General features: G+C 40.0%; 1 protein-coding gene across 1 annotated transcript; it reads left to right on the plus strand.

Moving 5' to 3' along the window:
* The first annotated feature begins 10,724 nt into the window (after positions 1-10,724).
* Positions 10,725-25,556, plus strand: LOC146476177 (uncharacterized). The gene is made up of 8 exons (XM_085114669.1): positions 10,725-10,874; positions 14,485-14,735; positions 15,321-15,435; positions 15,924-16,046; positions 16,225-16,347; positions 24,473-24,595; positions 25,338-25,460; positions 25,504-25,556. Exons 1-8 carry the CDS (start codon positions 10,784-10,786, stop codon positions 25,554-25,556), a joined length of 1,002 nt encoding a protein of 333 aa, XP_084970795.1. The 5' UTR covers positions 10,725-10,783.
* Positions 25,557-26,681: the final 1,125 nt, after the last annotated feature.

Genomic DNA, 26,681 nt, shown 5'->3' on the forward strand with positions numbered 1-26,681 from the left:
TTGTTTGAGGCGTCCGGGTACAATTTTAACCAAATTTATTTTGTTGTTGCAGTTTACAAGAGCTGCTCAGAACTCTACAAAGCTGGTAAACGAAGCAGCGCTGTTTACACGATCAACCCCGACAATGGCGGTGCCTTTGATGTGTACTGTGACCAAACAACAGCCGATGGGGGGTGGACTGTGTTTCAAAAGAGATTAGACGGCTTGGTTGATTTCTACCGCGGCTGGGACGACTACAAACGAGGCTTTGGGAACCTGAGTGGTGAATTTTGGCTCGGATTGGACAAGATTCATCGCCTGACAAAAGAAGGAAGCAGGCTGCGAGTGGATCTTGAAGACTGGGGCGGAAATACAGCTTACACCAAGTATGACTCATTTGCCGTTGGTGATGAGGCAAGCAAATACAAGCTGAGTCTGGGATCTTACAATGGTAGGCATATTCAATCAATCAATCAATCTTTATTTGTACTCACTCTTGCTGAAAAATAAGATTACAACAAAGAAAATATTAAAAGTAATAATTGGAGTACTGGCTGCCTGGAATAACCATAGGGGCTAGTGGAGCCAGGCAGCCAGTTGACATCAGTATTAAATGGAAATAAATTCAGATGCAGGTCAGCAAGAAAGCTGAAGCACAAATGCACACATAAAAAGAAAAAGAGGAGAGTAAAACGCTAATTCTACGCTATGAGGGAAGTCTAGAATAGTTAAATTTAAATTTGAATACAAAACAGTGATATAAGAAGAGCACACAATAACTATGGCAATTAATATAACAAGCTAATTTAATCAGAACAGGATATTTTGATGAAAGTAGAAACCTTTTAAAACTCTCAATGATTGAAACTGAGATACTCGACCATCACACACTGAAATTAAAACAAAAGTTGGTGAGTAGGTGAAACTGAAAGTCAATCAGAAAAATACATAAAAGAGGCCATGACGATAAAGAACGTTTCAATGGCGAAATAAAAAGAAACTTCACCATATAAATTCAAAACCGCGCTTTCAAAACTAAACTGATTGTAAAACAAAAATTTTTTGGCCACAAGTGAACTAATTTACGGACTCAGTTTACTTTTCTTTTTTTTTTTTTTTTTTGTTTTTGTTTTACCACTTTGCAGTTTTTGTGGAAAGTTCTAGGAAGAAAAATTCTCCGAACGTCCATTTCATCAAAGTACACTTGTAAATCGATTCTTATTTCACAGTAGCTGAACAACAGCTTAGATTCGGTTTTTGTAGCAATAATGGCAATAAATTAGATATAGTACAGAATTATATTATCCTGTCAAGCATACGTAAGTGACTTCTTTACCACTTCAGATCTGTTAATGGTTTTCCCTAAATTTTGCCTGTTATTAGCCAAACTCGTTTTTACAAGAAAAATTCAAGACAAAAATTGCACCAATTTAAGTGATTTTTGAACTTGCTTTAAATACTCAAATATTACGAAGATAATGATACTACCTCGTAGAATAGATATTTTTTTTTACTATCGACTTTATCATATTTTATTTCATCTTCAATGTTACTAGTGCATGTATTACTTTCTTGTAATACTTACTGAATGTTTGTACAGATGCTTTTTAGTTCCGAATTGATGCAAAATCCAAATCACATGCAGGTATTCTTATTTTAGGAAACATACTATCATTGCCCTGTACCTTTTAAATTCTTCTCTTTTGTGTTTACCTAGGAACTGCTGGTGACTCGCTTTCTTATCATCGTGGCATGGCGTTCACAACCAAAGATCGAGACAACGACAAGAATTGTGCCACACGATTCAAGGGAGCCTGGTGGTACAATGACTGTCACCACTCCAACCTGAACGGCCGATATCTTAAGGGCCAACACTCTTCTTTTGCTGACGGTGTGAACTGGAATCACTGGAAGGGTGATTACTACTCCGTAAAACGAGCTGAGATGAAAATCAAACCTATGAACGCCTGAAATTAGTTTTATTGAAACCTATTGGTCACTGTTTTGTTTATTCTTTCTAGTGGGTTCATTCGTCATAGTGCGCCTTTTCGAGCATTGGCGTTCAAGTGCTTGGTGCCGTCTGAGTTAATTGTCTCTGCCTTGCCAACTTACTTCGTATGATTCTTTATGTTGTGAAGTGGAGACAAAACTTCCATGTTTTTGAACTGTCGCATAAAAATTTTTGAACGTCAATAAAAACATTAAAAAAAACTCGTCACGAATGAACAACATCTATCTTCAGCTCTGTAAAAATAAAACCAATTTGTCTCAGTTCACGGATTAATTAACAATTATTTTTCGCGAGCGCTTGGAATATGAGATAATCTATAGGCAACGAGGCGCGCAGTACCAATTGTAATTCCATATCCAACAAGTGGGAGTGCGATAATTGTTTTATTAAAAATAACTAGGAAAATGTAGTTAAATCTTACTGAAAGAAAGATTACAGAGAAACGAGTTAATAAGTGGTATCTACTTCTCGAGCATGATATTATCGATGATGTCACATGACCGCGAAGGGAAGATTAAAACTCTACAAATATACTTCAACCGGTCAGATCCAGTTTTGAAAAGTATGCCTATCACCAAAAATGTATAATATATGTACCTTTCAAATAGTGCGTTATCACAATTCCCACAGATTCTGAAACAATCCACCACGATCAAGGTGGTGAATTTGAGAACAGAATGTTTTACAGTCGGGATAAACTCATTACAGCCTGCCATTCAAAAACAACCCCTTACCACCCTCAGGGGAATGGTCAGGTTGAACGCTTCAACTGGACATTACTCTCAATGCTCAGGATTCTGCCAGAGAGGAAGAAGTCAAGGTGGCGAGCTCGCGATCACCTAAACAAAGTAATTCATGCCTACAACTGCACCAAGAACGACTCTACAGTTTATGCCCCGTTCTTACTTCTTTTTGGCAGATCCCCACGTCTCCCTATTGACGTGTTGTTTAACCTGAAGCCCCCCACTGGATTTAGTCGTATCCAGAATATGTTAAGAAATTGCGAAATGCTATGTCAGAAGCCCACAAGATAGTTTCAGAAACTGCCCAGCGGAATGCTCAGCGAGGGAAGAAGCAGTATGAGAAGAAGGTGCGAAACATTGTGGTCATGCCTGGAGACAGAGTGCTCGTTCGCAACCTGAGTGAAAGAGGAGGACTGGGAAAACGAGGTACACGTTGTATTTGAGCAACAGGGCAATGGCATACCAGTCTACGAAGTCCGACCAGAATCGGGAGCCAACAAACCGAGAGTCCTACACCGTAACTTACTATTACCATGTACTTACTTACCTGTGGACGAACCCAACCTGCAAGTCTCTAAAACCCCTCAAAGTGGTCGTAGACAGCGTATGCGGATAAATGCGCCAAAGACCAAGCAGTCTTTTGACCAAGACTCGTGTGCGGCTAGTCAAGACGAAGACAACAACAATGACGACATATCATCACTTGTGCCAAGCCAACTGCAACCATGTGCCCAGACCAGTACCAGTGAGCATTCACCTGCAGAACCGTCGGACAACCAAGACACCTTGGTTATTGTAACCGTGACCATCCACAGAAGGATGTCTTCGTGCCGCCTGATAATTATGCACCAACCAGGAGTGTACATGCCACTTTTGAGGGAGCCGACAAGTCGGAGCAGTCCCAGGTCCCGGGAACCAATGACACTGAGGAACGCCGGTCACAAAGTCTCCGGAGAGCTCCTGTTTGTCTGACGTACGATGTCCCAGGCCAGCTTGTGTGCTACCCTGCCATAACTACTGTTTCAGGGACAGCATACCCAGCCTCAGTGTTATTTGGGATGACGCCAGCATGGCAAACATTATGGCACTGGCCGCAGTATGGACTACCCATCCAACCTATGTACTATGTGTGCCGTGCTTGAATACACCTTGAAGACGTGCAAGCCAGGAATAAAAGGATATGAACAATATCGATGTTGTTTCAGTTTTCACAAACAAAGAGGAAATTGAACGCGTGGACATGTTTTATATTAACATAATGAGCCAGAGGCTCTTAAGGATTCATTCCTCCAAAACTAAGAGTCATCTTTTAGCCGTCACCGAGGAAAACAGGACATTGGATTAGTTTCATAAATGACACTGTGGACCTGCCCAATCCACAGATGTAGACATAAGTATAGAAGTACAATGTAAGAGTCAGTATTTTGTAAAGAGAGGTTCGAATTTGGAGGACGACAACTTTTTTTAGGGGGGAGTGTGATAGTTAGCGCCCAGACCTTAGGCGGGTGTAAAACCCCCATAGGTTCTTGTATTCAGAGAGAAAAAACGAGCACGCACATGATCAACATGTTTGTGTGTTGAGAAGTATATTTGTCGCTTTGTGGAGCAAAATCTGTTCTCCTAGACTCTATCAAGGGCGAGAGTTACGCTTCCATACATTATTTAACTTCGCGTATCTACAGATTCTATTATTGCAGTTAATTTTGTCTCGAGTCTCTTGTTTTATAAAAGCCTGTTTATAATACTCCCGCAATTGATCTTTGTCCAAAACGCTCTCTCAAATTTGCCAATTTTTATTACAATCCTTGTTTCTTGTATTATATATCTGAGCTGATTTTCAAAAAGGTGGCTACAGAAATTGAGCGCATTTTGAGACTTTCTAAACTGAAGGAATATGCTAGTCATTAACAATACTCCAGTTACGGTTCATCACAAGAAGGTAAGGTCAGGAAATACTATGCAAGAGAAAAGAGGGGCTTTTCTTTGGAATTAGCCGTGACATTGACACCTGAGTGAAATAAGACATGACCTGTGATCCGACTAAACAAGTGTGACATTTGGCAATTATTAACGGCGCCAACGCATCTTAAATCTCAACCAAAACCCGGTCTTTAAGCGCTCAAGACTAGCCTTTCACAAAAGAATCGGCTTAATTGGGGCAAGACAGCGTTTTTAACTGATTTTCCGTCTCAATTCTAAATTCAAGACGTAATGAGAATCACGCCGAACGAACATCTGGAAATTATTTATGACATGGAGTCCGGAAATCCGACCAAAATCGCACCTCTCGACTAATCGATGACTAGCCTAACGACGCTACAGTTATAACGGCGAAAAATAATCGAATAGCTTTTCAAACTCACGCTTCTTGAAGAGAAAATCCTTGCCCATTCTTGCTAGTGTTTTCCATGTCAGCTTAAGTCCTGGATGTTGAAATCAACATTTGAAAAGGGAAGGGTTAGCGCCCTTTTCTACCACAAAAATATACTAAGTCTTTGGCTGGGTCAAAAATTCGCGGAAATTTCACGTTGCCCGAAAAGAAATCATCCCTTTAACCTACTTTTTAAAGCCAAAGACTGTCACCTCCTCAAGCAAAGCACACAACATGCTATCCTTAATAGTTCACGCCCGAGTAACTGAAAGTTACCCGTTTAGCTCAAAAAGAGAACTAAAAAAGGGAGCATATTAGACGAGGCAGGACGCTGCACTCGCAAGACTTCTTCCATCACTAGACTTAATGATTTCCTCAGGAAAACTGTGCTTCAGGAAGCCAATGAAACGCTAGCTCTAATGACTTATTTCTGAGCTCAGAGCGAGCGCCCAATTCAAAGCCAAATCGCTGTGCGGTTAGAAGACGTGTGAGAGAGAGTGGGGCTAGGTTAGCAAATCAGGGAGGGAGAGGGGGGGGGGGGGGGTAGGAGAAAAATATTTTGGTTTTATAAATATTTGCTAATGACCATTGTAATCTATTAACTTACTGATATGAAATTCAAAAGGAAACGCTTAAAAAATAAATAAATAAATATCTTAAGAAAAGTTAACAAAAACGTCAATTTCTGTAGCCACCTTCTGGAAAATCAGCTCGATATATGAGTACGTAAATTATGATCATCCGGGTGAGTATAGTCCTTCTCAAGACTACACTCACCCGAATGATAATAATTTTCGGGCTTATGACATGGCTCCAGGGTTCAAACCATTTACTATTATTATTATTATTATTATTATTATTATTATTATTATTATTATTATTATTATTATTATTATTATTATTATTATTATTGTTATTATAAATAACATTTATTCTTGACACTGTTTGCAAAATACATTACATAAGTTACTTACATTACTAACACAATTTGTAATACTTATTACAATGTTAATAATTATTTACACGCAAATAAAAGGGCCAAACAGCCGCGCAACTGATGATTATTAGTTTTGAATATAAGTACCTAATATAAATATAAACGTGTACGTTTACAATTAAGTACGTTCTAACACCTTAAACAGTTGCTTTTCAGTTATAACACAACACAGAATTTAACTTAAAAAGTAAAATTCTTCATCTATTTCTTATAAAGTGTAGATAGGTTATTGTTGTTAGTATAAATGTATTTTTCTATTTGGTTTTTGATCGTAAGCTTAGATTTGAAACCTTCAATACACGGAGGTAAACGTTTCCTCCTGCAGTCCAATAAAAATTAAAATTGTTTAGTTTTGTGATTGAAAAGGCGTATTGCTCGCAATCTTTCCAGAAAAAAATTCGAGTGCGGGCAATGGAAGAGAAAGTGGTGTAATGTTTTAGGTTCTGTGTTGCAAAAAGTGCATTTATCTTGCTCAGTATAGCCATTTTATATAATTTTGTGTTTGTATAAAGTATCGAATTTAAGACCTTGTACTGGGGGGATGGAAGGCCTTAGCATAAGGTTCAAGGGCCGCTGTTCGTTGTAGGATTCGATGTTTCTAAGGTTAAATGAAACATCACCGACAGGGCCGTAGCCAGAAAAAAATGAGGACTGAGGCAATATCCATGGTTGAATTCCCCGCCTAGCTGTTTAGGGTCTTAAATATGATGGCTACGCAGGCGCGTAGGAGGGGGGGGGTTCGAGGGGTTCGAACGAACCCCCTTTGAAGATCAATAATGGCGGAAGAAAAAGCACAGTGAGGAGGTTGAACAACTACATGAGGTGTACCATGCGAGAGAGTAGAATGTCCGCCCTGGTTCTAATGCACATCAAATATGATATGCCTGTCAATCTTGACGAGATAGTCAATTTGTTCGAAGGCCTACACCCGAGAATGATGCAGTTTACCAGCTTGGTGTATGACTATCAGCAGATCGAATAGCTATCAGAACTTGACAGGGCGCGGAATGTACATTGAACTTTCTTGTTTAAGTTGAAACAATTATGCCGTAAAAATGATGTATTTAGCTTAAAAAGCTGCTGTAAAACAAATTTGTGATTTGCCTAAAATGGGCCTCAAAATGCAGGAAATGAGGTTTCTGGGAACCTAGATTTTCAAAAATCTCCGGGGGAGCATGCCCCCGAACCCCCTAGTAAGAGCGCCTCCGACGCTCAGCAAGATTTGGGGCTCAACGAACACCCCTATTGACACCTTAGCTACGCGCCTGCTACGTTTAAACAAAACACTGGGATCAAACCTTTTAAGGTTGAATCAATTTTTTTGTCTATTAAAATTGACAAAAATTCCGTTAGGAGCCCTAAAGGCCATACAGATCTAGAGATCTAGGTGTTTTTTTTTGGGGGGGGGGGGGGGAGGGGAGCTATTTACATGCAACTTTAGGGGCTCTGTGTTCTTGTATGCGACTGTTTAATGTGTTTGTTGATGGTTTGTTTCTATATGAAGGCCTTAAGCTGACCAGCGGTTCCGTGAAAAGTAGGGTTTCTTGGGTTTTGCTCAGTCTCGCAGGCTCATGAAACCTGGTCTTGGACGTTCTTATTTGGGGATTTTCGTTTCTAAAAGGCAACGAATTTAGCTGTTAAATGCCAGCGTGATTCGCCTGTGCCCACCAGCATCCCATCGCTGTAGAACCTCGAGCGGGTCTACAGGGATTTCGCTGTGGACATGGGCTAATGCAAGGCCATTCAACCTGTTAGAGCCCACCGATGAACGGCACCAGGGACGAGTTGCATAAAACTTAACGGCGGGCGTAAATGCTATCGTCAGACGTTAAAATAATGAATGTGACTGGGCTGAAAGCCTGGCCTTAGCAGTTACGCCCGACAATAAATTTTATGCAACTCACTCCAGGTCTTCAACTTGCGGAGAGCGCTAAAGCTGCGCTCGCACGAACAGCTTCCTGTACTTAGTCGCGCTGTCGCCTGTCCGCTTTCGGCCTCTACAACTTCTTTCCCACCATCTCCGGTGGCTTCTTCACTGACATCACCATCTTTACTGGATGGACTGAAAGTCAAAGTTGTTTAGCTAAATAATGTTAAAACAAGCTTAAATTTTGATTCGATTATTGAGAAGAACTGAAAGCATGTTATGAGAGCATCTGCTTACCGCTTTCTTTGAAAAAAGCTGTTGATTAGGTAGAACTTTTCCTGCTAGCAGAGAAATAGAACGCTGCATTTTGATAGATTTTCCTCACTCAGATCAGAGAAGACAGAAGACTCGAGAAATGGCGTCAAAACACATGAAAATGAGGCAGTTTTCTTTAGGAAGTCGCTGCCTGGTTAGCAGGGATTTTTGCTTAATTTTTCTCGTCTGTAATTCAGGCCACTGCCTCATTCGCGTTATCATTAAACATAATACCACGTTGCGTTAACATTTTTTTATATTTATTTAACTCTTTGTGATTTTATTTGCTGCTAGTGCCTTTCTTTCTCCTTCAAAAAAAATCTTGCTTTCCCCGGAAAAAAAAAAAAACGACGACTGAGGCAAGTGCCTCGGTTTGCCTCATACTGGCTACGGCCCTGACCGACAGAATATAATTATTTCGAAATGGAAAAGTGTGTTATAAAAAACTGGTTTGCCATTTATTTTTATATCCTTGTTATTTCAGATCACGGAACACCAGTCTTTCTTGTCTGCAACATCACTGCGGAATTGTGACCACCACTGTAAAAGTTCTCTGTAAAAAAGTGATGTTATGAAGAGGTCTTCGATGTTACAATTACAGCTGAAAGTTAAAGGGCCTCCCGACTCTTTTAAGAGGAGCATAAATTTGGTTTTCCATGTGGCTCTATTGTTACTGAAGATTCGCTTTAACCAGGCGAGTCTTAAAGCTTTAATCAAGCTGTCTATGTCTATCATTTTTATACCACCTGCTTCGTAATTATTGATGACGGACAGCCTCGTAACCTTGTCTTTTCCATTCCATAAGAATATATAAATTATACGATTAACTTTTTTGATAACATGGGAAGGAGTTGGAAGTAATGATGACGTGTAGACCAATTTAGAAATCAGCCAGGATTTAATTATAGCTACTTTTCCATAAACAGAGAGCCCTCTAGAAGACCAAATATTGGTAAGCTTCTTCATACTATCAATTTTATCTTGGAAGCTCTTCTCATAGAGTAGCCTCTGATCGTAAGTGAAGAATACGCCTAAGGCTTTAATTGGTTCACTTGGCCATTTTATCCCAAGTGGTTTTATGACTCTCCTTTAAGAGACACAATCCAAAAGCCCTTAGTTTTTGAGTTGTTAATCTCTAGGCCGCTTAGCGATTTAAAAAACTCGAGCTGCTGAATTAAATATTGACCCGAATAAAGATCCGAAAGAACCCCCGTTGTATCATCTGTATATTGGAGAAGTTTAGTTTCCTCCTGTCCAATTTTTATTCCTTTAATTTCTTCATTTTTGCGAATAGCAATTGCTAACGTCTCAATTGCAAGAAGAAATAGGTAGGGGGAGAGCGGATCTCCTTGTCTGACACCCCGCTCCAGCCTGAAATAATCCGAAGCGGATCCATTATCAATAACGCAGCTCTCAACATTTTCACATAATGTATAAAGTCCGAGCCAAAATTGAATGCTTCAATACAATTAAAGAGATAATTTCCTTTTAAAGTGTCAAACGTTTTTTTAAATTCAATAAAAGTCAGAATGCCGAGAATGTTTTCTCTTTCTGTAAATTCCATTATATCAAAAATCGATCTAACTGTCTCACCAATAAAGCGATTATTAACATAACCTGTTTGATTGTGATGGATAATGCCTGGCAACCCTTTTTTAATTCTTGCTTGATTACTTTTGACGTATTTTTGGCGTCAACATTAATGAGAGAAATGGGCCTACAGTTTTCAATAAGTGTTCAATCTTTGCCTTGTTTTTCAATTAAAGTGATGAACCCTTTCCTTTGAGAGCTGGACATTTCGCAGCAATTGTAAGACTCTTTACACATTCTATAAAAGAGTCGCTAATAAGATCCCAGTAGACTTTGTAAAATTCAATTGGAATTCCATCATTGCCTGGCGACTTGTTACTTTGAAAGCTACCCGGGACGGTTTTTAATTCCTCAAGAGATATTTTGCTTTCGCAAAATTGTTTTTGCTCCTCCGATAAGGTAGGAACATTAAGGTTACTTAGAAATGCTTTAACAGCTTCATTTACAGTTAAACATTAATTTTTTCTTGAGTAATTGCAGAATCTACTAGTCAGTTAATTTGTCTCTGTTTGCGTTCTCAGTTATCAGAAACTCTTTTCAATATTCGTAAGAATGACAGTGCTGAATTTACCAATTTTGCACCGCAATCGTCAGCTGCTGTCACACATTAGTTTAATATCACGCCATTGTCAATTGCACTACACCAGTTAATTGCCTGCATTATTGATGTCGCCCCCATACCGTTAAGACTTCCTGTTTTGACATTTAATGGACTACTCTTCAAAATTTGGGGCAATATATACAAGTGCCTTTCTACAGCCAATAGGAGTGATCCATGGTCTTAATTCTGAATTTGGAGGTGAAAATTGTTTCTTGCTGAGGAAACCACCCATATCTTTCTTGGTCTCGTATTGACCAAGACTACACACAGTGAATTATTGTGCGGGATCAAGTTGGTCCTTTTTCAAGAATGGCAGGTTGTTACTTCTCCATTCTTGATTTCCTATTCCTCTGTTTTCTTTGGGGAGCTTGGCTGCAATACAACACTGATGCCCAACAAGGTTAGGAAAAAAATTTTGACACAATTGTATCGTTAGTTAACTTTAAGAACTAAATACAAGGGGTCACTAAATCTACAGTCTTTGGTTTATTTTGGATGCGCCAGAGTTTTCATTGTTATCTTGTTGTAAATATGGCAAAAATTTCAGTCCTTAAGGTTACTCATAGGTAAGAAATTTCGAATTTTTTCTTAAATTAACTTTTTTGGGTAATTGCTGAAACAAGTAAGGAATGCAGGGTCTAATGAAAACGGTAGTTCGAAATCTTGAAAAGAACGCGGGCTATCTGGAAAAAAAAGTTTTGTAGGAATAGCGGTGAACGAGTGAGGGTGCCATAATCCAATTTATACGGGGCTGTATTGGCATTTCTTTTTTCGCGGCAAAGTTTACCCGCGATCTCGAATTACCGCCAGGTTTGCATATTTTGTTTACATCGTGTTCATCGCATGTCAAGACGTTTTATACTGAATTTTACAGTGAGTCAACGTTCCATTTTGGATTTGAAATGAACGAAGTGAAAAAAGTCGCCTTGGGTGAAAATAAAGAAAAAACCGGGGCCAAAGAAGGCGACCAAAAACACTTCAGCTGGCAGCGAGCAGTAAAAGTTCGTGGTACAACCAGGCCGATGTTGTTTCAAAACCATTCTCGTCGAAAGATATTGGGGCGAGTCGAATGAAAATAACTGCCTCGGCAGCTGAGGAATTCAATAACAAACTACCAGACAGTGGAGATTCCAACACCAGCGCTTCTCCTTCGGAGCCCGAATTCGAAGATGCCGGCGACGATCCAGCCACTTTCGCTGTTGTTGACCGGCTCAAAAATTAGAAGCGACCTTCAGCTCGCAAAACCGATTGATGTATTGATTTAGCCGGTGGCGTTCTCGCACCAGACTTAACTCTTCCCATAACCCTTCCCATAGCCTTCACGCGAATTTAAATTATTGTTTTGTAATAGAACTCCGCCGGGAATACTTCTTTGTGTTGGATGGGTTTTCTCATAAACCAATAGGGATAAAGAAAAAGCCTGACACACTTTGTTAGCCTATTATTTCCTGAATGATATTGTGCAGTTTGTTTGGTTGTGCGCCTTTACGTGAGAGTGGGTAATTCAGTTAAGTACACGTCGCTAGTATTGAATTTGCAAGCCTAGGAAGCTTGTTTATCCAAAAAAAAAGACGCTGATATTTTCGCAAACTTCAATTTACCAGCTTTACAGTGATACATAGTTTTCCGTGGTTTTATTTTATTTTAACACTTTTTTCCTTACTGTTGTAGTTTCCACTCCTAAGTCTAATTTAACTAGCAGAGCTCTTGAACCAGTATTATAAATTCTACTTCCCCCTATTTTATTTAACTGCACAGAGGTAGTGGCCAACACGAAAGCCTTGCTCCTTTGGCCACTACGCACTTCTTCCGTAGAATGTATAATCAGTAGATAAATTGCTTTGCACGTTTAATTTTTTTTCTTACTATAAATTATATTGTATTTCGTTGTAATAAGTGTGAATAAAATTGAATTGAATTGAATTATCGAAAGCAGCGTGCGTACACAAGATTTCCCTGAAGACACTCGTGAAACCGATAGGTTAATTAAGAAAACTATGCAGCTTGTTGTTACAGTGGGGACAAAATAAAAATGTGTTCCGCTTACCTGCAAGAAAGTTTTTACTTCTATAGACAGCAAGAAGGGATTTTTCTTCAGTTTTTTTTTATTTTTTGTGTCTGAATAAAAGGTGTAGAAACTAACATAAACTAGGAAGTTTACAGCTGCCCATAAAAAATACATTTGTACCCGTCTTTTGACCAATTTGGCTGTTTATTTAAGATAAAATTGTCTCCTTACAACTATTCGCACACCGCTAGTACTCTGGTTTAAGTTAAGGAAAGAATTGAACCTCCTAGACCCAGCAAAGAAACATTATCCACAAAATGCAAGAATGTAGCAGATGACAATATCTTAAAACGCTAGGCTCAAAATGAGAAAATGTTCCGGCCTCCCAAAAAGTCTCACTTTTTCATATTACACTACATTTATGTAAATAGATAGCACTACAATGGGTCGTTTGTGCTGGTGGTTCATGATTATATCGGCACTGTGTTGTTAAACGTTTTATCAAGATGACTTTTGCGCTACGTTTGTTTAGGCTGAAGTCAGCTTATTCGGTTCAACACTTAATTGATGAAGATAAATAGTTTGGATCAACACAAACGGAGAAACACAATCATTTATCTTTTGCCTTTTTTCTCCCAAATTTTCTCCTCTGTTTTAAAAGGAGTTTAAGTATCTGACACAGATGCGCTGAAATTCGGTATGTTTTATATTTCAAAGACAAAACAAATTTTCGAAATACATTTTATCCGCATTAACGTAATAATTCACTTTGTTGAAGAACTTGAAGAAAAAATGTCTTATTAGAAGTATTAATCGTATTAAAGAATGGAAAAGTAAAATGAAAAACATGGTGTAAGCTCAGAGTATTATATCACTGAGCATAAGCACAAAACGGCCACTGACCGAGGACAAAATTTTGTAACCTGTATAGATCAAAATATTTTGTATCTTTAACACCGTATTTTATGCTACGTTGAAGACCTTTTCATTTTTATTATAAAGCTCAATATCAACGTATCTCATGCAGGAAACTTGGCTTACTTAAAGCCATAAATTTCGTTCAAGGGCTTCCCACGTTGTTTATAAGCTGCAATGAGACCATACTTTTACGTTCATTCCTTGAAGTTAACTGTTCTTCAGATTTACCGGTAATTCGGCGTAATGTTCCGTTCACATGCATGGACTTTTTCAGAACAATGCATGCGAATACAGCAACATACTTTATCAGATCTTAGTCAATTTTGACGTTGGTGTCTACGGATCAAAACCGTAGATTCATAAAAATGCCAAACAAGACATAACAGACGCAAAATTCATCAAACACCAGTCATAGCAGGACATAGACATTAATCACAACGATCTTTGGTCAAATTTTGAGACAATTTAGCACCACGATTTCGAACCCTTCTTCACGCATGTGTTTGCGGATTCCATCGATCAAAGGAAACTTTTAATATATCCGCTACGACAACATAAGAGGTAGATTCAAATTGGAGGTGAATGACAGAAAAACTAAGGCGCCAAACAAAGGAATGTTTCAAATAATAGTTTGTACACTGCACATCTGCATCAACCACACGATATAAACAACAGAATTTTGTCTACTATCAACCTACTATTAACTATTATTATGCCGGAAATATTCTAATGTAACGTAGATAAGGTTAGTTTAGAAGTAAACACACGACCCCACAAGCTAACAGCTTTAATTATCATCGAGTTTAAATAAAGATTATGTATGTATGTATGTAAACTCACTGAGTTCCTGTCGATCTTTGTTTTTTTGTTGTTTATGAGATAAGTTGAAGCAATCTCCTTATTGCACATTCATAGTACATTCGTCAACATATTTAAATCTGTCGTTTATTTTACACTGAGCTGTTCAAGGTGGCGATAAAAGCGTGTATGCTTTTTCAGTTTGCATTACAGCAACAATTACTGGTACAGAAGATGCTATATTTATATTCTCAAGGTCTATTTAGAATTTCATTTTTCTTCGTAGATGGCTGCCGGCGAGTGAAGTTTCTCTCACCAGAAACTGGCCAATACCTCGAAGGTCACGTGTTTATAAACCTTACCATCGGAATATACACACCATGTGAACATCGATGTGTCATGGAGAGGAAATGTGTGTCGGTCAACATTGGTCCAACAAGTCAAGATAAGGTTATCTGTGAACTGAGTGATTCAAATCACTTGCAGCACCCGGAAGATCTTAGGCCAAGACCTGGTTGGACATATATAGGCACCGAGGTATGAAGTCTAAATGTGACGACAATAACAACGAGAAAACGCTTCAATGTTTCCGGTGACATATTGGTTACCTATCCCCCCGCGAGAAGGGACTTATTGACTCGTTTAAGTCTCTAACGGGATTAGTTCTCCCCTCTACTTTTCTCGCCAGTAAAGGGTCTATTTTTTCCCAAGAATTTCATGTCTGACCAGAGGCGGCCCAAGCTCAGTATCTGATAGCAAGGACCTGATTTTGATTTTTAAACAGTCTATTGGAAATTCCCTTCAGCTCTCAAAATGTTAAAATACAACCATAAGTGTGGAAATGAACTTTTGACTGTCGGCGGTCCTCCCAAACGTTCGGCTTTTCCGACCAAGGCGGGCAGGATTTCCGGATTTCCGACATAGAATCTTATTAGTAGCACCATGCCAAATTCACCTAGTTACGAACGATTGAAATCCGAAGTGTGGAAACCGGTCTGGGGTGGATGACTGACACGAAAAATACAGAAAAATAAAACAAAGAACGGCTACTACTTGAAGAGTCCTCGCATCCGCTATGATAGGAAAATTATATATTCTGTTCTTCCTTTGCTTCCTCATCAGAATCTTTGCTGCACTAACCCTTGCCTTAACAATGGCACATGTCTTATGGGGTATACAGACAAGAAATATCTTTGTGAGTGTGCCGCCGGATTTACAGGAGAGAACTGTGAAATGGGTAACTTCATTATTGTCATGTGACAAAATATGATATTGAATGACTGTTTTGATACATTTCCTTATTGTTCTTAAGTGACTCAAACTATATTACACTTGGACTCATGCAAGTTGTTTTTGTTCACATAGAATTCCCAGCTTCATATTAAAACTAGATTTTAAGGCTGACTGGAATTTGTCTAACTTCTAATTGTATTTAGGAATCAGAGAACGCATTTAAGAGAAAGAAAATTGCGGAAATGTTGTTAGATCTAAAAGATTTTAGGAATCTTTCTCCAAAAGTGAATTGAACGATCTCTAGAAATTCGCTTATCTCGAATCAAGGTTGTATTAGTGGAAATGTATTAGCATATTTATGAGCTGCAGTGAAGCTGAAGGCTTGAGTTCACCATATGTATAATTAATTAGCTGTTCCAATTACAAGACAACTTCCATTTATTCTCCTTTCAAGCGGTTTAATCTCTTTTTTGTCATTTTATATTTTGCTAGATATCGATGAATGCACAAAAGACATCCATAACTGTAGCAAAAATGCATCCTGTGTCAATACTGCTGGATCTTTCAATTGCACCTGTAAGCCAGGGTTCTCTGGCGATGGACGATTATGTTTAGGTACAATTTACCGTTCTACTCGTCTCTCTAGATTATAGTGTTAAAGTAATATTGAAGTTTAGAACGTTGTGCTTACCCTTCAGGAAAAAAGCAATTAGCCATTCCAGTTGTAAAACCGGTTCCATTTAATCCTTGTCCAAGCGGTGTAATCTCGATTCTGTAATTTTACATTTTTCAGATATCAATGAATGCACAAAAGGCATCCACGACTGCAGCAGTGATGCATCCTGTGTCAATACCCCTGGATCTTTCAATTGCACCTGTAAGCAGGGGCTCACTGGTGATGGACGATCATGTTTAGGTACAGTTTGCCGTTCTATTCATTTTTCGAGTTTATTGTCTTAAGAGGGTGTCTTTTTTAAAACCACCCACTCGAATTTCGCATCAAAATCAATCTTGCCTGAAACTCTGGCAAATGAAAGCCTACACCAAAGCAAGAAATAAGCAGGTTTGGTTTGGTTCAAATTGATCTTGTGCTCGCGCTGTGAGCCGTTAAAAATTTTGCCCCGTCTGGGGGGAAAAGGGCCATCCCGAAAATTGAAAATTAGGCATATTTCGTAGCGCTGTAAAATATTTTATTCGCAACAACTAACCACACATTTTACATCAAATTACTCATAAACCTTTCTAGTATTCTAATACAGCAACAATTTTTCTCTTAGTGCAGATAGAAAGGCGAAATTATGCGTATTATGGACCCCCTCTATTGGCCATCGAAAGGCTGGAAATGGCCTTAGATTAGAGGCCAATTTCTAAAATTTGGGACCTAGCTGAAAGCTCTAGCTTATACAGCCGTAAAGTATAGTCATTTAGTGGCAAAACTATGCAAAAACCCCTGTACGATTTCAGTATTTTAAAAGTTATGACCGTTTGTATCAGCCCATGTGCGAGCATTCAAGATACTTCCGTCTATTGTCAAATTCCCTACTCACAAGCACATTTTGTCATAGAAACGACTTACCTGCTTCGCAAGTGGAGATAACTTCCAAATTCCCCCATTTTCTAGTCCCTCAGATGTTTGAATTCCGTAAAAGATCCAGTAAATAGGCAGCTGTAGTTCTCAAAACTTTACAACGGCCTCCATCGGGTCGCTTGTCAACAGACCACAGCTCGAACACATGACCACATTTCGCGATAAACATCTTACTAATGCATCAGCTCAGAGCTGAATGTCTCCGGGAATCAGACAATAAACTACTTAATTCCGAACTTAAGAAAAAAAATTGAAATATAAGGGCCTCAATTTCGAAGAAATCTCGCTATTTAGATCACTAAATAATCGAACACTGTTGTGATTGCTGCTTCTGAAGGTAGGTACTTCATATATGGTGGTTGTTACGTCCCCATATTTTATTTTTCGTAATCACCGTATGTGCAATGTATGCAATGTACCTTGCGCTCTTTACCTTTTTTTAAGGTGGATTCCCACTGTTGCTAAGAGAAAAAGATATAAACGGTTTGCACAAATATAAAAAGTTGAGCCTCACTCAGCTGTGAAAAAGCCACAATTTCGCCAGCCTCGCCACCGAGGCGACTAACCACATACAAAGAGTCTGCGGACTCTGGGGCGCGATTGTTACCTTGAAATGGCCAGATGCGTACTGTTTACAACAACACACTAATATTTTGTTCAGTGTTACAGGGGCGGATCCAGGATTTCATAACGTGGGGGGGGGGGGGGGGAGGGGCGGGGTGGTTGTCAGTCGGTATGAGTCCATATGGGGTCCAGGGGGACATGCCCCGCCAAGAACGTTTGAAAATTAACATCGTAAATAAGATATTTGCACCGTTTTCAACCCCTCATAGTGGCCCCTTCAACCCTGGATCCGCCTCTGTGGCACCAGATACAAGTGACCAAATATAAACTGTACAATCAGATGACGGTGCTGTCCATAGCTATGAAATGTCCTGAACTTGCTGTTCGTTTTGATTCTGCTGAGTTCACAGACCTGACAGTCAGTTAAGTGGTCAGCTTCTTGGTGAAAATTAACGTGCTATCAGTGTTTTTTCTGAGATGTTTCAAATTTTTTACGGTTGTTCTAAGAAACAATGCTGTCAGACTACCACGCAACAGATAATAAACCATTCTATAGCATACTTCAACTGAATGATTTTCCGCTAAGAGCGTATACATCATCATAGAATATAATGTTACAGTTATTCGTATCTTGCAAACACAATTAATGTGATGGAGGCCACTACAGCCGTGACGCTGAACTCAACTGTACATATTCCACACTACAGAATGATGTGGCTAGGTAGCTCCATAGCCTTACGACATGGACCGGTGACAAACTATCGGATATGATCAGCGAATGTGAGTGTGATGGTTCTAGTGAGTAACACACTCACATTCGCGGATCATATCAGACAGTTTGTCTATGAGAACTTCCTTTTTGTCTCTCGATTTTACATGGATCTCAAAGTGAATACAGATGGTCTTCAACATGGCAACATTAAATTCTTGGAGTGTGTTGCTGTGATAACGTTCACAGAGGTCATAGGTGTCGTAACAGATGGGATGCGAGACGTTGATTTCGCTGTTTACCATGTCTACCAGATCTTGTCTGTCAGCAGTTTCCTTCAAGCATTCGACATCCTCCTCATCATCCACCGACATTCCAACAACACCCTGACCTTTGCGACGCGTTGCTGCTAGCCGCGAGAAAAAGCTCTGGACTTGAGTCTTTGTCAACCATTCGGCTCTAGTGAACACACGCTCATTCGATTCATTTCTGGTGTTTCGCATGTCTGCTGCAACTTGGGTAGGATCGGCCTTGCGCCCAGTTCTTTCTCCAAGCATAAACCGTGCTGTAAGGTACTCTTTAACTTTCTCTGAAAATCTAACGTTGATCCTGGGTTTGCTCAGGGCCCACCCTGTTTGTAGAGGTGAGCTAGCAGTAGTGTCTTCTTGAGAGGTTTGTGGCGCCCTGGAATGTAACGAACTGCTCTTGCTATCAGCTGTATTTACGGACGAGAATTTGAGTGCCCAGTCCCTTCTGATCGCATCATACTGGTTGAACTTGCTAACAGTATGCTTGCCAACGTCCAGGTGTAGCTCTAGCTGCGCAAACGTTTCGAAAGCCTCAACACATCCAAGCACAGAACATTCGAACAGTGGTATCGGGCTCTCATTTGTCTTGCTGGTTTCTGAACGATGCTTGACTTCCCGCTTATCCGGAGGATCGTAAAACCCTTGAGATTCTATCGTTTTTAGCACTGTTGGGTCCTGGTGCTTTGTATAGATCTTGTCATACGGAATATACTTCCCGTTACCGATACCATAACATTTCCAAATTCGCATGCCAGAATCTTCATATTGGAAATTGTGGAAGCTACTAAAATTGTCTATCTTGTTTACAGATAAGGTCTTCTTAGACTCGTTCACAATGCTGACTGCGGCGGTTGTTCCCTTCACTGGGTGTTGCGTTAGTGCTTGTCTCATGTCCAGCGCAGTTAGAACGTCGTGACCTTCATTGCAGTAAGTACGGATCGAGGACTTCATTGGGCAAAGGATGCGATCACAGATATCCTTTCCAGACTGTGGCTCCGAGTAATGGTAACTATCGAGTGCAACGCCAACTCTGTTCGCGACATCTCTCATAGCGGCTAACAAGGAGCTGTTGTGATAACAACCAGCTTCATCTGACCTTAAGAAGACTCTCTCGAGCAAAGGGTTGTTGACTTTCAGCAGGTTGAGCAGGCCTTCTAGAATTGATGTCACTGCGTACCAGTCCTGCGTACATTGGTCGAATAAGTGCGCGTAGGAGATGACTTCAGTCGTTCCAGACTGGCTTCGAGATATCACGCTACTGATGTGCCAACTCAGCCCTCTTTTTCCAAACCAGTCGCTTTGTTTCTCTCTATAGCGCAGTTGCAGAAACTTCATTGCTCAATCTACCACAATGAGACACGAGCTTGGGTCAAGCTTTGCGAGGATATCTTGCTTCGCGCATTCTTGGTTGACAGATCGCATTATGTGAGCTTTCCATTGGTTAATGGTCTCCGAAGCCTTCTGGATATCGTCCAGCAGGTCATCTTGTTGTTCTTTGCTATAAAAGTTCAAGGTTCTGTCATCCTTGACAATCAGGTGCATCTTGCTCAAACAGGAAGTGACGTCATCGCAATTAGGACAGCAAAGCGTATGTTCGTGGGAACATTGTTCTTGTAAATCGCGATCATTGGGATCACTCAGTCCAAATTTACGACAGTGGTCGGGACATTGGCTTTCATCATCCTCGCAGTGACTCTGGTAATTAGTTTTGAAATATTTTTTACCGTCTCGAAGGGATGTACGCAATTTATCTGCCGCGCTCTTCTCCAGGCCTATTTGGTCAAGTTCGTCTACTATTCGACAGAGACGATCAAACGCCGCTGACCCGTCAGCTGCTGTGTTGTCTAAGCCACTAAGGGACTTTTGTTGGGAAGCTTCCCTTACCTCGAGAATGCGAAATAAAGTCGCACGGCTTAGTGGATCGAATTGTTCTTCTTCGCAGAACTGAAGGTACTGCTTGACCATTGTTGACCTTGTGACTTTGCGAATGACATTTGGCATTGTGATCTTCTCGCCACTAGTGAGCCTCAGTTTCCTCGTACCGAACGCCACATCTTGATAGAAGTAGGGGCGGTTGACAAAGTCTAAAAAATGATCAAGTTTCACTGGTGGCAGTCGAACTCGATGGGACGGCGATTTTTCTACCAAGGAACCTGGACCACAATCTCTCGCATGAGCTCTGGCGCGTCTGATTTGCCACTCTGTCAACTTGGCGTAAGGTTCATGGATCTTCTGAATCTTCTTGACTGGATATCGATATGCATATAGGCTCAGAATCTGGGTCTTTACGTTTCTCGTCGTAGCATTGCTATAGGCCTGTATTAGTGGTATAAGTTCTCCATAGTTGGTCTCTTTATCTGGTGAGAAACAGGATTGAAATAGCTCCTGTCCAGCCTTTGGTGCTATGACGTCGCACACGAGACTACAGGCTTCAGTGGCCTTATCAATGCACACTTCTTTCTCGTCTTCCCTTGCCTCATCCCATGTGGTCTTCAGCTGGGACGTTAAGGGACTGACCTGACCAGCATTGGTTGCCACTTGGTTCAGATTCTCCATAGCAGCATTGAACGCTGATATTGCCGACTCGCCAGCACTTTCAGCTACCTCGTCGTCTTCGGAGCTCTGACTGTTCGAACCGGGTCTATACTCTAAAGTCCACTCAGCTGTGCAGGCAGCTTCGTTTGGTCGAGCTGGTGTTATAGCAGGGGTTGACGTGACTAATGTAAGATTCATGGCTGCGATACGTTTAGCGAGTCTGAGGGAGTAGTAAAAAAAAAAATTATAACCTATCTTCACTTATTGATCCATTGTAAGGTTTTATCCCAGACCGTGACCACTATAAACAACATTATACTCCCCTGTAAATAACCTCAAAATAAATACTGCTGTTTTATTAACAACCGCTAAGAAGAAATAAACTTCGAAAGAAAGTCTTGTTCGCAAGCGTTTTCCATAATAGCAAATACAGGTTACTTAGTAATATGATAAATTGGCTTCATTCATACGAGCAAACATCACCTTGAAGGCTCATCCTTCTGTTCATCACTTTCCTGGGCCAGCTGCTGCCCCTGAATCCAAGCCATATTTTCATCAAGCTTGATTTTGTGTAGGTTAGAGCAAGATACACAAATCACTGAAAAGCACAGTAAAAAATAAGCAATACAGCGCTAGGAAAGAAATGAAAATCGAAACTTATTGAGGAACGTAACACAAACCAAACAAAGAAGATAGGCACGCAATGTATTCAGAAATGATTACATTTTCAGACATGAGTTTTGTCGTAATTTTAGGCTATGGGACAAATTCCGAAGAACGCTACCTTATTATGCATCCGAGTATTGAAATGAACAGTATAGGCTAACCGCCTACCCCAGTTCACCGTATGTCAACCCGACGTTCTCTCCAAAGATGTATACTGCATTTGAAAATTTGAACTTTGCAACGCAGTAAATTAAAGAAATCTCTGTTCAATCAATTGCACTACCCTGCATATTTTATAAACAAAATCCATAGTCCACAGTCCACAGTCCGGATTCCTAATTATAACCTAATAAACTAGCAGATGGAACCTGTTTTTGTAACATTGCTGGCTGCCAGGGCTCGAAATTGCGACTGATAAGTTGCGGCTAAAGATTTGCAGTAGTTGCCATTTGGGGACTATTTGATAGCCAAAGTTCATTTTGAACAGGAACAAATTCCTATTTCATGTTGCGTGATACAAGATTAGCGCGTAATTTAGCCATATGAAACAGCGATTTGTTGGAATGAAATGTTTCCAATCAGAACAATTTCCTTTGTAAAAAGGCGCTTTATTTTTGTCTTCTTTTAATATAATTATGTAGTGTAAATGTAAGAAAATTCCACAACTTCTGCGAAATTAAACATGCCACGAAACAAGGTCCGATTTATGCAAATTTCGTGCAAAAGTGTAATTCGATATCATGTTTGTTTTCATGACCACAGAACTTTTGTCGCGAAAGGTGGCTTGTTTCTTTCTCTTTTCTTTCTTTTTTTTTACTTTCGAGCCTTGTCAACTTGCCCGTAAATATTTCCACAGTTTGTTATGAAAACAAAATAATTATTACAAAGTTAGGTATATCTCTTGCTTCTTGGAAACAAATTTTGCCACCGTAGCAATTTCATTCCTGCGCGCATACTAAGGAAACATTTGGGGAAATATGTTGCAACAAAAATTTTCATCGTTTGCGGCGGAGATTGACTTACAGGATCCTACTGGGACTTGTTTTCCGTAGATAGTGTTGATTTCCTTTGACATAAAAGGGTTAACCGCATTTCTGGTCCTGAGTTTCTTTTTTCTGCAGGAATGCAGTGGGTACTGACAGGTGCGACGCGGCCGTCACTTTCTCCCCATGTCACGTCTGTGCTTCTCAGAGATCCATAGCTGCTGAAGCTGATCTGAAGAAAGGTCGTGAGGCAGTCCCGACCTATTGATGATAAGCTCATATTCTTGCAAGGTTCCTTGAATCTGACTGAGGTGCCATGCTTGTAACTGGTCATCGATATTACTTCTGCACTCAGACAGCTTTATCAACTTGACAGCGGAATCACTGCACACTGACTCCCCTCTGGTCTCAAATAAGCATTTGCATTCCATTTAAGTAACAGAAAAAGCCAAACGTGCTAAGTAATAAAAAACTAAAAGAACTTTCATCTGAATTACAGTGGAATTACACCTGTACTTTACAAAGCTTTCATCGAAAACGATGTGTTGTCCGCGATACATCTGGATAGCGGAACTCTGTAGAAACCGCATCACGGAAGAGGTCGATCTTTCGGTGATCAACATGGGAGTTATTTCTCAATATTTCGTCGAAATTGAAGCCAAATTTCAATTTTCTTTCTAAACAGCAGAGCAGTATAGTTCATTTTTCGACTCTCCAAGAAATCTGACCTCTTGCTGCCCTTAGCTGAAGTCTTTAGAAGATATATATCGAGAGATCGAACTGTGGTCCGTTGACAAGCGACCCGATGGAGGTTGTTCTAAAGTTTTGAAAACTACAGCTGCCTATTTACTGGATCTTTTATGGAATTCAAACATCTGAGGGATTAGAAAATGGGGGAATTCGGAAATTATCTCCAGTTGCGAAGCAGGTAAGTGATGTCTATGACAAAATCTGCTTGTGATTAGGGAATTTGACAGTAGGCGGAAGTACCGTGAATGCTCGCACATGGGCTGATACAAACGGTCATAACTTTTAAAATACTGAAATCGTACAGGGGTTTTTGCATAGTTTTGCCACTAAATGACTATACTTTACGGCTGTATAAGCTAGAGCTTTCAGCTAGGTCCCAAATTTTAAAAATTAGCTTCTAAACTAAGGCCATTTCCAGCCTTCGTTCGATGACCAATATAGGGGTCCATAATACGCATAATTTCGCCTTTCTATCTGCACTAAGAGAAAAATTGTTGCTGTATTAGAAAACTAGAAAGGTTTATGAGCAATTTGATGTAAAATGTGTGGTTAGTTGTTGCGAATGAAATATTTTACAGGGCTACAAAATGTGCCTAATTTTCAATTTTCGGGATGTCACTTTCGCCCCAGACGGGGCAAAATTTTTAACGGCTCACAGCGCAAGCACAAGATCATTTTGAATCAAACCAAACCTGCTTCTTTCTTGACTTGGTGTAGGCTTTCATTTGCCAGAGTTTCAGGCAAGATTGATTTTGATGCGAAATTCGAGTGGGTGGTTATAAAAAAAGACACCCTCTTAAGGTAAATTTGGCGTTGAGAAATTTGTGGTAACCCTTCAACGAAAAAAAATTAATTGGCTATTCCAATTATTCAACAAGTTGCATTTATTCTTTGTCGAAACGGTTAAATCATTTTTTTGTCCTTTCTTATTTTTTTAGATATTGATAAATGCACTAAAGGCATCCACGACTGCAGCAAAAATGCATTCTGCCTGAATACACATAGATCCTTTAATTGCATCTGTAACCCAGGGTTCACTGGTGACGGACGCTCATGTTCAGGTAAGACTTTGGTAGTCTCTTTTTAGCCATGCGCGTTAAATACAGGATTGGATCCCAGAAGGGTTTGGCATACACAAACAAGATTAACATTGTACGTGTCGTGCAAAATGGTTACTAACCCCTCAATAGCAGAACCCACTACTAAAAGATCAAGCCGGGAAAGATCGTTGGTTCCCAGCTGTAAGATAACTATGTCTGGCGCGAATGAAGCGACCACGGGGAGGTCGTATTGCATCGTTTTGGCCACAGTTCTACCCCCAACACCATGCCATTTGAATGTAGCAAGGGCAGTCAACAAGAATTGATGGTTAAGGTTGGGGTTTGCGGCAACAAAGTATTCTAAACGCCTAATGAATGAATGCCCCAGTATTAAAATCTTAGGATGAGCCATGCTAATACTAACCAAAAATAACTGCTACAACTTGCCTGAAAAATTGTTTTCGCCAGGAGATATACTCGCTGTGATGGTGAAAGCAATAGGGAATTCTTGCCAATGCGACCAGTCCTTTATACTAGCGGACAAATTAGGCTCTCCCACATGATTGGCTGTTATGTCACATGACAGACCACCATCGGATTAACAAATATGTGCCTAGACTACAATTGGTCAATGTATCGACATAAATAACATCATGCGTTTACATGATGTTTGGTTAATTGGCTATTCCAATTATTAAACAAGTTGCATTTATTCTTTGTCGAAACGGTTAAATCACTTTTTTGTCCTTTCTTATTTTTTTAGATATTGATGAATGCACTAAAGGCATCCACGACTGCAGCAAAAATGCATTCTGCCTGAATACCCATGGATCCTTTAATTGCATCTGTAACCCAGGGTTCACTGGTGACGGACGCTCATGTTCAGGTAAGACTTTGGTAGTTTCTTTTTGGTCTTTGTTTTTTGCCAGGTTTTAATCCCCTGGTTAAATCGCAAAATGCAGCAATTTTTGGCCGAATTTAACGATCACGTAAAGTAAGAAAGTAGATAACCTGAGGAAAAATATATTTAAAAAAGTTAGGTTGTATTCGAAGTGTAACAATTTTTTACGCTTAATTTCACGTTGAGAAACTGTGTGAACCGATCTTGGGTAATGTCTTCTAATAAGGCTTTAAATTTATTTCACGTAATGGTAATTAATGGCTAATAAAACATGCTTTTATTTTTCGTTACCTATTTTTTCATACTATGACTGAATGACTAGTGTAAACGTATAATACAAATATGAAAAGAGCTAATTGGGGAGAAGATAATGGTAGCTGGGGGGTTGATGACCCACAAAAACGTTCATAAAAAATTTCAAACGACCCCCATGCTCTCTGGTACGATTTTTTGGTGCCGGCCGTTAGAGCTGAGCCTAATAAATCCCTCAAGTGAGTGACCAACTCTCCGGTAGAAGGTTCGCTGGTACTGTTGTTGGGAATTCGTCTGCCTCTGGCGCTAGTTCCTTGAAGTTGTCTACCTGAAATCGGGAGAGGTAATCGGCTTGGCTGTTCTGCAAGCCAGGAACATGCCGAGCACGAAATAAAATATTATAACGTAGGCAACTAAGAACCAGGTCACGTAGAAGAACCATTACTGACTTATGCTTAGATGTTTGCTTGCTGATAATGTCCACGAGGGCAGCATTATCGGTTAAAAATAGCACGCAGCGGTTAGCCATGCTAGTCCCCCAAATGTGGACAGCAATAACAATGGGAAAAAACTCGAGGAAAGTAATGTTGAAACTGTGCCATTTGTCAGGAAAAGCGCCGCCAAACCAGTGCTTTCCAAATATCGCACCATAACCTTTTGATGCCGCAGCATCCGTATATAATTTAAGTGTAGAAGAATTGTCCCAGCGATCTGACGAAAAAAATGCCCTGCCATTAAAATTATCTAGAAAGTCTAACCACATGCGTATATCAAGTTTAGCTTCTCTGTTTAAACGGATGTGGTGATGAGGGCGTGTCAGACCGGTGGTAAGGTCAATTAAGCGGCGTAAAAATGCACGGCCTGGGATGACAACTGAACAACAAAAATTCAACGGGCCGATTAAAGATTGCAGCTCGCGCAGAGTAACGGAGCGCTTCTTATAAAATTGATGAA

The sequence above is a fragment of the Pavona decussata genome, unplaced genomic scaffold (genome assembly GCF_977016875.1).
Source record: "Pavona decussata unplaced genomic scaffold, jaPavDecu1.1 SCAFFOLD_78, whole genome shotgun sequence".
In the NCBI taxonomy this organism is placed as follows: domain Eukaryota; kingdom Metazoa; phylum Cnidaria; class Anthozoa; order Scleractinia; family Agariciidae; genus Pavona; species Pavona decussata.

Bases quoted from the DNA above. Each gene is read 5' to 3' on its own strand.
- LOC146476177 (XM_085114669.1), top strand. From the start codon at position 10,784: ATGGCAGGTTGTTACTTCTCCATTCTTGATTTCCTATTCCTCTGTTTT. The intron at 14,736-15,320 runs GTATGAAGTCTA...CTTCCTCATCAG, and splicing joins GGACATATATAGGCACCGAG to AATCTTTGCTGCACTAACCC. The intron at 25,461-25,503 runs GTAAGACTTTGG...GTTTTTTGCCAG, and splicing joins TGACGGACGCTCATGTTCAG to GTTTTAATCCCCTGGTTAAA.